This window comes from Mastigoproctus giganteus, chromosome 3 (genome assembly GCF_048544385.1).
Source record: "Mastigoproctus giganteus isolate SK-2022 chromosome 3, ASM4854438v1, whole genome shotgun sequence".
Taxonomy (NCBI): domain Eukaryota; kingdom Metazoa; phylum Arthropoda; class Arachnida; order Uropygi; family Thelyphonidae; genus Mastigoproctus; species Mastigoproctus giganteus.
Window position 1 is genome coordinate 174,611,403 of NC_143577.1, and position 14,838 is coordinate 174,626,240.

Here is a 14,838-nt window from a genome sequence, read left to right on the forward strand (position 1 = left end):
AAAGCCTGGAGACAGTTCAGAATATTGGATAGCTTTTTGTGATAAACAGATATTTGTTTAAAATAACTGTTTATCACAAAACTTATATTAAACTTAACTGTTTAATATCTGTCCTTAATGCAGAATAGTGTCAATTTTTATTCAATATAATCTGCAACTTGCACAATATCCTACAATAACTGCATTTGTTATAAAATCAAACAAGTTTTCAGTAAGCTTTCATTTTTTTCAACATGGGGCCTAAATGCATAATGTGCGTGTGTCTTAATGTTTTGGCAATATTCAGACCAACAAGAAAGAGCCCCAACTCACTTTTACTTTAGTCTGATTATCACCTGGTATGTGTGTGTGGGGGGGGGGGGTCTCCATAGCCGAGTGGTCAGGAGCGGGAGTGCAGTAGCACATGCTCTTTGAACAGACCGGAGTTCAAGCCCCTGACTGCTAAATATGGTCGATCTGCCAACCTGCACTGGAACAGCGTGGCAGATTATGGTCCATTTCCCTCAGCATGAATTGTTGAGGAGGCTTCCATCCTGCAGTGGGTTGATAATGGCTGCAGTTTACCTTTTTTTTTTAAGAGGGGGGGGGTGTCAGCCTGATGATTTTCTTCCTCCTTCAGAAGGACTAGAAATTTAAATATACTATTACAATATTCATAGAATCTGGAGATGATATCCTTAAACATAGGATGATGAGTATGCTGTATTCTTTATTATGGGAGTGAAGTATATCACAGTTTTAAAAATTGTGCCTCTAACCATTTCCATCACAAACAGTTGGTGGTACCCCAACTGGCTGGTTAGAGGCTTTTTGAAACTTAAACATTGACTGCAATGACCATTGAAGTCAATGCAATGATCACTGTGCCAGATTTTTTTTGGTGGTACAGTAAGTAGTAAACATGTGTATGGTTATGTATATTTTATCTATATCATATTCACAAGTCAATTTATTGCACAGGCTGAAAGGCCCAGAATAACTTATGAAAGAATACCCTACATCCCCAAGCTCAGCTAACTCAAATTGTGAGTTCAGTGTTGAAATATTTTTATCCAAGAAATAATTGAATTTAAGTGGTCAGTTAAAGATGAATTATTGTTTCTCTCCACTTTATATCAGCTAACTACAGTTGATTATAATGAAGTCTTTAAGGATTTCTCCAGTCATCAACAGGATGTAAACCCATTTGTCTCCATTTGAGTGACAAGTAGCAAAATCAAATACTGTCACAGAAGATGCACTGCTAATTAAGCATAAGCATTTCCTAACAATAAGTTTTGAGGCACAGCATTCATCATTCAAGACTATCACCTTATCTTTGTCAAATATCTGAAACAGTATGTAAACTTATCAATCAGCAGATTGACTGTGCTCCCACTTCTGGGATAATCAGGCTAATACAGTGGTCAATTCAAGCTTTTTCTTAGCAGCTTATATATATATATATATATATATATATATATATATATATATATATAACAGAACCATTTTATCCAGCACAAACAAATAAAAAAGAATATGCACATCAGTGCATGAAGTGGCACTGAAGAACAAAAAAAAAACCAAGTCTCATATTTACATGGGCAGCCTCAGGTAGGAGCAAAGTCCCCATGATCAAAATGTTTTTTTTTTTTTTTTTTTTTTTTGTTGCTACATAATACATGATGATTAAACCTTAATTCTCTGGAACACTGCCTTAGTCTCCTTCTCCCAGAAAATCCCAAGAGGTGGGACTGAAGCTCCTGTTTAAGGAGAAAAACATGCAACTCTCACCTGAGCCCAACTACCTTGGTCACAGTGTGGGAAAAAAATAAATAATAAAATTTCCTTCATTGAGATAGGGCTCAAACCTGACAATCCCCATGGGGAGCAAGAAGGTTACAATCAATGTCCTTCTACACTGTGTGAAAAGGCCTGGATTCAAATACTGTGAAAACAGATGGAATTTTTTTATGGGCTTTTTTTTTTTTTCAGAGTGTAGATGTGTTAGTCAGTCTTGGGGGAGAAACATATGGTTTCCACTCTCCAAAATTCAGGTTTTTCATCAAAGCAAATCAGGAAAACTGATTATATAATACATATAGAATTTACAGGCATGATATACTGATGCCTCATACCCTTATCTGCTTTTTTGTGCAAAAGTAAATAACAACAAAATGGTGAGAAAGGGCAAGGACACTGCATTAGTCTTGTTGGCATTCATTTATGATTAGACAGAGTACCAGAAGGAATTCATATAGTTATCAGGTGTATGTTATAATTATAATGTAGGCACTATGAAACTGCAAAACTTTTAATATAAATATAACATTTCAATTTGTAACTAAATTTTTATTATGAAATGTTACATTATATTACATTTTTACATTAAATTTTCCTGTATATTTCTCCTGTCTAAAATATATATACAGTGGAACTCATTTATGATTAACTTGAAGAGGGTTAATGAAATTATATCCATACATTTGTTATAAAAGTAACGTCAACAAAATAGATTAAATACACCACAAGATTAAGTAAAAAAAATGAGCATTAAGTAAACAACTGATATTCATGTATTTTTTAAAATTTCATCACACCATATAATCAAGTTTAAGGAAATCTATTTTAAAAAAAATTATACATGTACTAAACAATGAGACAGGTTCTATAACGAAAATACCATTTTCTAAGATTTGTGGAGTAAACATCATCATTCACAGACCATTTTTTTTTTTTTTTTTTAATTCCAGAACTTTGGCATCTGTTAATATGGGGGGATACAAAAAATTTTTCATCTGCAACATGTGAGTTTTAATGTTTGCAACAACCACTGTTGCTGTTTAGAACTCAATCAATTGTTTATTATTCTCACATAGCCTGAATAATAAAGTTTGAACTGTTTCAATGAAATTTAAATTTCTATGAACATAGCACTTTATGCATTCAATCTTTTAAGATTGAAACTGTGCATATGTGTGTCTAAATATGCCTCTCTTAATTATTTGGATGTGAAGTTTTTTTTTTTTTTTTTTTTTTTTGTTTTTTTTTTAGAGAAAACAATCATAAAAGTTGCAATATCACATTTCAATTATAATTTGTAGATTATTATTTTGAATAATTATACAGCACATTATGTTGAGAGAGAAACAGGCACAGTTTATGTGCATTATGGTAATAGACTATACACAAGACTGTATGCTCTATTACCATACTTCCTCATCCAAAGTGATACTGATATTATGAAGTATGAGAAAACATATGACCACAATAACAGCACTATAATAGACAAAAGTAATTAACAAAAATTGAAAACTGATTCCTTGTAGCAGCATTATAATAGAGAAAAGTGATTAACACAAAATAAAAAATAGAATAAAAAAGGTAAAATGTGGAATAAGAACATAAAACAATAATAGAAAAAAATAAATAAAATGAATTCATATTTCAAAATCAGTATCTTTGTTATTACTTTCATTATTCTCAGCAGTTGACTTTAGGCACTCTTCATGTACACCTAGTAGAAACACATAAAACAGATGGCTATAGTTTTTTAATGTCTTCCTGGGATAAAAAAAAAAAAAAAAAAACCCCTTCCTCCATTTAGGTGTGCATTGTTAAAAATATCCAGGAATTATGACTGCACTGAATATCATCAGAATAGTTGGTACACCACCATTCTTGGAATGCATGCTTTAACCATCACGAAAACTTCAATATAGAAATAACTGTGTAGGTTTTTCTGTTTTTACTGCAGGTACACCAAATTGGCATTAGCATCAGCAGTGGCAAATGATGCAAGAAAGCAAGCTTATACAGTATCAGCCAAAAAAAAAAAAAAAGGAAAAAAAGAGATGCCTTTCATTTCACCTATTAATTTCCTCCAATATTTTGTCTAGTTCTTCAGTGAATTTATTTAAGCTATCAACTTCCACAATAAGAGATGGAAGTGTGTTTCAGTAATCAACCACCTGTTGGCTACAGGCAAACTTCCACATATCTGTTCTGCAACCATCCTTCCTCAATTTTAATTTGTGCCCCCTCAAGTGTGTGTAGTCTGAGCAAGAGAAAGAATCCCATTAGTATTGAACTTGCTCAATCTATTCAAAGCCTTAAACACCTCAAAACTCACCTCGCAGGTACCTAGTCCCCAAATGCTGCAATTTGCAGAACCTTTCTTGTAAAAGCACCACTTTGTTCTACTCGCCAATCTCATTGCCCTTCACTGTACTCATTCCAGCAGCTCTACATTATCCTAAAATCAGGCCTCCAGACCTATATTCAGTACTTAAGATGTGACCTGACCACTGCCTTGTACAATAGGATAATCACCTCCTAATCCCTGCTAGCAAAATTCTTGTATATCATTGACAAAAACCCATTTGTCCTGGAAGCTTGTCTGCATTGCTCAGAGAACTTCATATCTGACTGCACAATCAACCCCAGATCATTTTCATCTACCCTGAGTGTAGTGCCACAGTTTGTATGTTAGTCTGAGGTTACTGCTACCCATGTGCAGTACTTTGCATTTATAAATATTAAACTTCAACTGCCCTTTCTCAGGCAATAGCATACTGTCATTAACCACCCTGCCAACCAGTACCTGAGGCAAGAATGAAAAATTGCACCTCACTGTTAATCATGGCAACATTGGCAATCATTTAAATCTTTCTTTTGGTGCCCTTTCAGCTTTTAATCTGAGGCAAGAGCCTCGTTCGCCTCACCCCCAGCATGGCTCTGCTGCCAACCTTTGTATAATCTTCAAACTTGGACATGATAGCCTGAAATTACTTCATCAGTTTCATTGATAAATACAGAAAACAATAATGGGCCCAACACCAAACACTGATTACCACTGTCTTCCATTCAACCATCCCTTTATCCATAGCAGCAACTTGCCCTTAATGCCACACTGCTCCAATTTGTACAGCAGTCTTATGTGCAATAGTATCAAAATCTTTTCTGAAATCCCAAGTATATGATATCAAAATTCTTTTTTGCATCCAGTTCCTTTATGACCATATTGCATTATCCAATCAAATTGGTCAAACAAGGTTTGCCCCCTTACCAAACCCATGCTGTGTCTGAAATTGGAGCTATTCTCTATCAAAAAACTTTTTCCATGTAACATTCTTGTCTGCATTGTTTTAAAAAATGATGGTAATTAGAACCAGCTTCATCTTTGATCATTTTCAACTTCATCAATAACCATTTCTGGCATTTTCTGGAAGAAGAAGAGTAGAATATGTACATTTTATTTGTATTTAATGAAATACACACCATTATACAGTGTTCTGGAATCAAATTCACTAAGAATGGGCTGCAACGTTATGAAGAGATATGCAGAAAGGGTTTAGAGGCTTTTGTCCAATAATAACTAAAAAAAAAGTGGAACCAAAACCATTTATTTCTTTATCTGTTTACATATCACTTATGTTTCATGATAATTCTAGTAATTAAAAAAGTCAAAGTACCTTCTCACTTCTCTACTCATTCAAGGTTAGAATACTAGAGGCTCCAATAATCTTTCCTGTTTGGGAGTTATTATATACATATACATACATATATCACCAGCTGCAAAGTGTATTAGAGTATATACAAAGGCATAGGTGAATTCAGAAATTTTCTGGGGGGGGGAGCACAAGTTCTCATGTCAATTATAATAGTCTAGTCTGCCGTTTCTATGATGTTGTTTATAATCCCATTTGGGTGGGGGGGACATAGCTATCCCCTAAATCTGCTTATGCACAAAGGTGTAAGCTACCTACTAGATTCCCAAAAGAAGAGGATGTTTTCATAAGTCACAGACTGTAGTTAAATGAGGGTCTTAAAGTAGCAATATTGATTTGATCTTTGCCACATTAGCAATTTTGGCTGTTTATAATCAACTGTTTCTGTAGCAATTTTTAACTTAAAAAAAAAAAAAACCCTATAATGTTTTGTCATTCTATTACGATAGTTATTATTCATAATACTGGCACAAACTGACTCATGCTACACCTACATTAAATATAATATAATTTAGTCTACAATAAATGAACTTTCATGATAGTCCTCATATGACACATTAAATTACAGTATAGTGATTGTGTAAGCTCATTAATAAATAGTTTAATTAAGCAATTAATAAATATTTTGTTGTTGGATTGTGAATATAGCATAGCCATTTCAGAAAATGGTTTTCATCCTCATTATGACCTTTAAATATTAAAATGTTAACTTTTGACAGTTGGCTTCTTTGATGATAACAGGGTACTCATCCTGACAAAATAAAAATCCATATATTATTATAAACTTGTTTTCCTAAAATTTTTTAGGAAAATTTTTTGACAGATAATTCTGTTTGTACACAAGCCAAAACAAGCATGATAATTATGTGAAAATTTACGTTTACAATTTCTCTAAACAACTAATTCTTATTTAGGTATATTTACAGATCTACAAATGTAATATATAGATCAACGCACCACAAAAACCTTTTCCTTTTGGAAATATTTGCGAATGATGAAGCTTGATACCTGCTTCATCAACGCACCAACAGTGTTCCTCACCACGTCCATCTGCAACACACTGAACAGGCAAAAAGTTTCCTTTCTCATCACATTGAGGAACATATAGGGGCATGATTTGAGAAATATGGTTTTCATACATACTCTGGCAGCGAGTGTACTGGGGAACTGCAGGAGTCACTACTTCAATTACTTCTGCAATAATGATATAAAATATGTGACTATATTTAAGTAACCACCAAGAATTTGTAAACCATTTAATAAACAAATGTAGAAAATAATCACATATTTAAATGAAAGCTAATATAATATTATTAAATTACTTAACAAAATTACAAAGTTTATCCAGATAACATGAACACTTATCATATTGATACACTAAATTTATAGTTTTGTGTATCAATATGCTACAAGAAATTAAAATGATAATCAACAATTGATTTGCCAATAAATTCCTATGTTTCAATTCTCATAACTGTGAACAGCATAAGAACATTCTCACACTTCAGAGGATGTTATTTGGTTTTTAGGAGCATTAGCAACTAAGGCCATATTGCTTCGGTGGTCTTTCCCTGACCTTTCTGCATCCTCCATATTTGGTGGTCACGGGGTCGAACCCCGGTCTAATCAAGAAGTGTGTGCTACGCACTGCTGCTCCTGCCCACCTGGCTACAGAGGTGGCACACTTCAGAGGAATCAGCATTCATACATCACAGACTGGAAATGCAAGCCAAATATTTTTATCATATGAATTGAATCAATTCTTTTACTGGAGAAAAATAATACAAAAAAACTTAAAGGTCATGAGAAAACTCAAATTGCAAATGAGTAAAGGTACTAACATAACAGAAAGTTATATCACAAAATGGAAGAAAATAAAAAAAAAAGAGAAAGAGTTAATAGCACAAGGTTGTTTTAGTAGAATGCTTTTTGCAATCATTAATCTGATGCTTACTGCACATGTACACACAAATAAATAAATAAATAAATAAAAAACCTTTACTTTTATTCCTGTATGGGAGATATCCTCTTGGGCTGTTTGTCAAAATATCCTGTACAATATCTGTGCTTGTTTATTTTTTATTTCATTTTATTTTTTAGTGGAATATTACCACAGACACTTTGTACTAATTGCTTTGGTGTTTTCATTGTGCCCAAGTTTCTCATTTCCAAATTTTGACTAATGACCCAATTGTATAAAATATAGGACCTAATTACATAAAATAATAAGAATAAAATAATAATAAGTTAATCTTGTAGAGAAAATACCAAAAAAGCAGGCAGTCAAGCTCATGTTTTCTCCATTAAATGTATTTGGATTTTGATCTGTACTTTGACAATTCACACTTTGTTGTCCAATTTATTGTCCATAATCTTGCAACTCCATTCTCTGGTTGTTTTCAGATGTTTTGTTTGTATTATAAACAGGGGCAAGCCATCTCAAGGGTGAAAGGGCTGCACCACTGCACCTGCACCACATTCTAGGGGTGCCTGAAAACCTGAAACTTACATACACATATGAAGAAAATTTTAAAGGGGGCACACCAAATTTCAATTGACATCTGGGCACCACATACCCTAGGAAAGCCCCTGATTATAAACATTTGCAGAATTAACATTCTTTAACAACACAGATTGGAAATACTAATTAAACACTTAGCATTTTGAAGTGTTACTGAACAACATGATCAACAGAAAAGGAAAAAAAAAAAAAAAAATATATATATATATATATATATATATATATATATATATATATGAGTAAAAGAACTGGTGGCAATGAGAGTAAACAGCATACAATAAGTTATATAACATGGAGGACTCTTAAAACTTATTAAAAATTTGTCTCAAAAATGTGGTGCACATCTTATTTAGGGGAATGAAGCATTTCAATAAATATAGAAATATTTATCTATTTGATTAAATAAGCTCCATTTGACAACATGTTCCAATCTCTTCAAATAAAATATTTAATATTTTTCCTCTTCATTTCATCATAAGATTCACTGTATCTGCATTAACGGAAAGCTTACAGCAATTTCTTAAACCTCCTATCTGCCAAATAAATTAGCCATAGAATACACCTAGTGATTAACAACTAGGATTCTAACAGATAAAGGTCCTGTTATTAGCAGTATTAGTATTGGTAAGTGATTAAAAGAAGCAAAGATTATACAGAAATTTTCTAAAAAAAAATGCAATATTACATGTCTTGCCCATCCTTTCCAATAATTTGTTCTGTAATTTAAATTAATTCAGATCCTACTTTCACAACAGTAAGTGAAAGTTTATTCCAACAGTTAGCAACTCTCTGCCTGAAAGAAATTCTTGTAATACTGTAAGACACTCACTACATTTTGGCTGTTCAAATTTTTATTTCCACATATATATTCTGAAATCCTCCATTTTCAGATTGTGCTACTTATGTGTTTCATCTGAGAAAAAAAGAAATATCATTGCACTTAGTTTACTCAACTCTTTTAAAGTATAAACAGTTCACTTACATCTCCATGCAGATGTAGAGTTTTCAGAGATAACAGAAGAATAGGGGTTGGTATTTTAATTATGCAACCATTTTTAGGACATTTTAATAATGTCCAGAGAAAGATCATATGGGAGAATAGTTGCCATAGATTGGCATTATACATCTACATGCAGATGTAGAGTTTTCAGATATTGCAATTTATAGAACTCAAGTCTCTCTCTCTCGGTAAAAAAATATATATTCTTTTTTCTTTGCACTAAACTACTAGTATTATCTACTAGCACCACTGATATATATCTATATTAGTTTATAAATTTATTTATATACAGTATTTGACTGAATTGTACAAGTTCTCAAGTTTTTCTATTTTTTTTTAAACTCCTGTTTTAATCATCATTATTGTCATCCAAGTCTGCTATACTTGGTGAATAAAAAAGTAACCATGATAGCACAAATCAGTCCTGAATTATCAGCTTTCCCTTCAATCTTTTTCTTCATACTATCCTGTTTCCTGTTAGACCTTTAGCCCTAGCCAGAATAAGCCTTTTTCCTCTAATACTTGTTGATCCACTTTACCATTGATCCTACCACTTACTACCTTACCACTGATCCACCTTCCTTTCAATCTGCTTCTAGGCCTATTTCCATTTACTTTGAATATCTGTTTAGTTAATTTCACTGTTTATATTCTTTCTACATGCTCATACCATTTTTTAAGTTTGCTTCACTTATTTATTTTATTGGATATTTGTTACCGAGAATTTTTTTTTTCTATTTCCCTATTTATAATGTGATACTGCCATTTAATGTCACTTAGTTCCATTTATTTTTCTTAAAACTAATCTAATTTCTGATCAATTCTTTTATTTTTTACCCAGTTCTCAGCTCCACAGGTTAAAATATAAGGAGGCTTAAAAATTGTTAAAGAGAGCTAATTTTTGCTTTGGCTATTTTCGCCTTTTCTCCAAATGAATTTGTTTAAGTAGTTTCCTAAACTTCTTGTTTTATTAATTATTTTGTTTATTTCCGTGGCAAATTTTCATTAGACTTTAGACAGACTCAAAATTACTAACTTGTTTTCCAATAATCGAAAAACAAGTACTACCATTGCCAACTTGTCGAAGTTCCTATATTTTCAATAATGCAATGAATTTTTTTCTTATTAAAATATAAAAAGAAATATTAGTTTTTCCCAGTGTACTGCTTGTAGATAACACACAATAAAATTAATAAAATTACTTACACTCATGAATTTTAGCACTCAGGACACAAGTTACAGCCCACATTCCCAACCAATCCAATGAAAGAACATTTATTCGCAGTACTATAAAGAGTGCTTATTGTTAAAAGGGAGGGGAGAAGTTTCATATCATCCACTTCAAAATGGTTAAAACTTTGTGAAGGAATGAACAGAATAAATTATAGAGCTCATTTCTGACTGGATGATAAGCAATTTAGCATATTTTTTTTTTATAAATTATATGAGAATCTAATAGTCATAATCAAAACAGTCTTAATTCTACTACATAAAAAGTTTTTGAGGAATAGGGTTGGGGTTAAATTTAAAACAAAAATTACCTGAGGAAGCCAGTTCACAGGTCTTAACTGGATTTCCATCTGGTCCCACAAAATAAGGAGAGCAGCTACAAGGATCCACTATGCATGTGGCTTCAGGAACTCCAGGACAAGAGGCAAGGAAACAAGCTTTTGAGCGACTACACAGAACAATATCAAGATCACCAACTTTTTCCCATGGACAAATAATCAGGTCTACAAGCAGAAGAAAGCAAAATTATCTGTGATCAAATTCAACAAAACACAAATATGACATATAAACAAGTAAACAAAAAATGAAAGCAAATAAACTGGCAATTTTTATCATCTGGTTTGACATAATATTATGATACTACTGTTTCTTTACCATGTTTTTTTTTTTTTATTTTACCATCTTTACCATCATAAATGGCATGTGAAAATACAATAATACATAGGAGAAATTTACATACAGATTGAAAAAAAAGCAAGAGAGCTGAAGTCTGAATATGTCAGGAAAATTAAGTAGAATGTTCAGAGAAACAGATTTAATTAGCATAAGATGTGGGTATGGACAGAAACCCACTTCTGAATATAAACTTTAATAAACTAGAAGACAATGTATTAACAAATGCACAAGAAATTGTGTCAACAAATTATTATTATTAGCTGTATGGTGCAAAGAAGCCTGAGGCTTATGTTGCACCAGTGAAAAAAAATAATAACAATAAATAAAATAATTCTGAATTACCCAGAGAGAGAGAGAGAGAGAAAGAAGTAGAAGTGAATCATCAAGAAAAAGAATGATGATGATATCCATCTCAGGACCCTGGGTGTACCAAGCCCATACTCACCAGATGGTGAGCCCCTGGGGTTAATTCTCCTTAGTAATCTGGAAATTGAAATAATATCTGCAGAGCAGTTTCTTATACAGAGCAGTTAAGTTTATAATTGATGGCCATGGAATGTTTAATTAGCAGATAAAGCCCATTTCCACTTTATTGAAGGTACTAATACCCACAAGTGCAGAATTGTACTAAAGTCAATTCTCACACAATTCAGAAAGTCTCACTGTACTCACTTAAAGTCATACTCTTGAGTCATCAGACCAATAATGCTTTATGGAATAATTCCTCAATGGTCTGAATTTTTTGGAACAGGTTCACACAACAGCCTCAAACATTCTATAATTGATGATTACCATTAAGTTTTGGCCTGCCATTCCAGCTCTCTCCAATGGTGTGGATGTTGTTACACAATCACTTTATTGCTAAATTGTGCTGTTCTGCATATCATGATATAATCGCATATCATAACAAAACTATTTCTGACATATTTTAGCAAAGAGAGGATTTATCAGCCTAATTTCTCTATGAATGGTCACCTGATATGAAACCCCCATTTTAGTTTTTCAGACTTTCTGACATATTAGGAACTCAGTGTTATAACCTTAATAACACTGATATCCTAATACACATGATAGCAAGCATAACATACAATATTATCAACATCGAGCCAGATACTTATATGTTAACATGTTATGGACTACAAAGGACAACACATCGAGCAATTTCTTCCTTGATCCTGTTACACCTCAATTAAAGAAAAGACTATCCAAACTCTGGAATCAATGCCACATACTTCTTTTGTGGTAACTTCTACAATTATACTTTTTTTTTTTTTTTTTTGTATAACCACTATCTACATTGTCTCTATATTGTACCTACTAAACATGAATGCTTTCCAACAATTACTTTTCTCTACAAACATATCTGAATAGGAAAATGCAGTTACAAATCATCCTGCATACAAGAAGACTAAAGAAATTGAGTGGTATGCAAACTGAGAGTTATGACTGTTTTGCATATCATTTGGGGGGGGTGTAAAATATTTGTGCTGAAAAATGTAAATAAACATAAGAGAAAATAAAAATTGAATTTTAAATTAATTGTTTTAATTTAAAAATAATTTTAATTTTTATGTTCATTTCGAACTTTAAACAATGCTTATACATCCTTACAATATTCCAAAAGAAAAAAGCACATGTAATATATATGTATAATACAGTAGAACCTGGATAAGAAATTCTGGCATAAAAAGTTTTCCCCTGTACTAGGTTTGGTTTCTTAAGTCCCAATTTCAACTCTATATGTTGTAATGTATTATTTTTCCACTTAAGTTTCCCGGTTAAAAATTTTTCTTGCATAAAAAGTTTGTGATAAAGAATACACAGTATTATTATAATGATGTTTTCCCACTTAATACGTTTTTTAAATATAGAAATTATTTATTTTTAATATTAAACAATATAACCATTTGGTAATCGAACAAGTTAGTGCCAAGCATCATTTTAGTTCATAGTAAACCACCGAAGTAGGTGAAATGGCATAGTTTTTGATATACATGTATCATATTGTGAATGCCTTCACAACGAGTTGCCGTGATATTGCACTACCTCCAATTAGCAATGCTTCGCCAATGGAGAAGACTAATGTTACTTATTCTAGGCGGATACCACCACCCAGAGGTGGTATGAAGGCATTCACAATATGAGATATAATAGAAACGATGCCATGCCATTTCACTTACTTCGATGGTTTACTATGAAGTGAAATGATGCTTGGCACTAACTTGTTCGATCCGTGAATTTTCTATAGTCAGACTTTCAGTGCTAAAACCTTTTTAGTATAAACATTTTGATATAATGGAAGTGACATATTGCAATTATTTTCATCAATATCCATAATTGGATATGTCGACCACATTAAGAGTTAAGTTCTGATGATTGTAAACAGTTCTGAATTGTTTAGTGGATTATGGCTCTGTCTTATTGTAATTGACCTTTTAAGGTGTGTTGAAACTAAAAGGGAGCTCATTTCTCCAACTTGGTAATGAGTTTAACAAACAGAATGTTAAGCAATTAGAAATCCTTAGTTTAAAAAAATGTTTCCCATAGACATAGTAAAATATTTATAAATTCTGAAATAGTACTTAAAAATCATCTTTAACTTATGTATCTTTTCATTTTTATTTGTGTAGTTAATATTTCATATCCTTAAGCCATTTTCCCATGTAAGAAGTTCTAAACCTCCAGTCCCTTGGAAAACTTATTATCCAGGTTCTATAGTATATACGTATAATATAATATCATATGTATAATATATATGTATTCGTTTTTAAAATACTATGATACCAAGTGGCATTTGTATATGTGACAAAAAACAATTTTAATGATTTAGGTCTATCTTTGACCTTTAATACATTAGATAGGCCAGACTACAAACTTTACCATTGAAAATTTTGATAAGTTTCAAAGTAAATATGTCACATTCCTCAAACAGGAAATCTTTTAGCGAGCTCATGAAGTCAATATCCATGGTTAATTGTGCTGTTTCAGCAGTAGCAGGCTATTCTCTTCAAATCAGGTCATCACGCAAGTCAGAAATGACTTTACGTCAGAAAGCATTATTTAAAATAAAATGATATAATTAGGGAAAGCACTTGCTAACTGGCATAGAGAAATTGTCTTCAAAACTTATATTATGATTAACAGAATATCATATTATGACAATCATTTTAGCATACCATGTACAAAAATCAAATGGTTCAACAGTGCACCATGAAGGGCATCTCCACACCATATTTCCAATACTGTACTTCTCAGTTGGATCAATGTAGTCCATATGTGAGTGTTTTCCTGGCTGTCGCCAGACCCGGACCCAGATTCTTCCACCAGACTGCAATAGCTTATGCCCCGATTCATCACTCCACATACCACAATAACATGGAAAGTTTCAACAAGCAGAGCATCATTTTAACTGCAGCTGAACACCAACTTTTATGAACATAGGTAAAATGCCTGCAGCTTAACTAGGAAACCATCCTGATGCAATACCACATATACTGCAATCATGATAAACAGTTTCTTCCGTATGCTTCTGCATGATTTTGTTGCAGTTTTAGTAATGTGTTTGACTATTCTAAGGCCTGTTTATGTAAAAATGCATATTTAGTCACTTTATGACTGAACTTTTGTATTCTATATGATGTTTCATATAATCATCTATCATATAAGTTCTACAATGTGGCAGCCAATACTTATCTGCATTTAAACTTGCAAAATATGCTTTACACAACTTTTCACTTGAAACAGAAAGAGTCATTCTATAATTCTGTCTCATGTGCTACTATAATACTTTATACTTCATCAGAATAACCAATATTTTGCTTAAGTGATTATCCTATAATGGCCCCATATTTTTATTATTAGTGTATACATAATGACAGTAACCTTAAAGTAGGGGAGGTCATGATGAACATACCTGTTAATTG

General features: G+C 32.3%; 1 protein-coding gene across 1 annotated transcript in view; it reads right to left on the bottom strand.

Annotated features, from left to right (window-relative positions):
- The window catches only part of LOC150088423 (uncharacterized), a 291,584-nt gene that overhangs the window by 59,834 nt on the left and 216,912 nt on the right, over positions 1-14,838 (bottom strand). Inside the window, exons 26-27 of the mRNA XM_090370152.1 lie at positions 10,552-10,743; positions 6,447-6,683 (exon numbers count right to left, since the gene is read on the bottom strand). Of these exons, the coding sequence (XP_090226278.1) occupies positions 6,447-6,683; positions 10,552-10,743 (429 nt within the window). The remainder of the gene's footprint in view (positions 1-6,446; positions 6,684-10,551; positions 10,744-14,838) is intronic.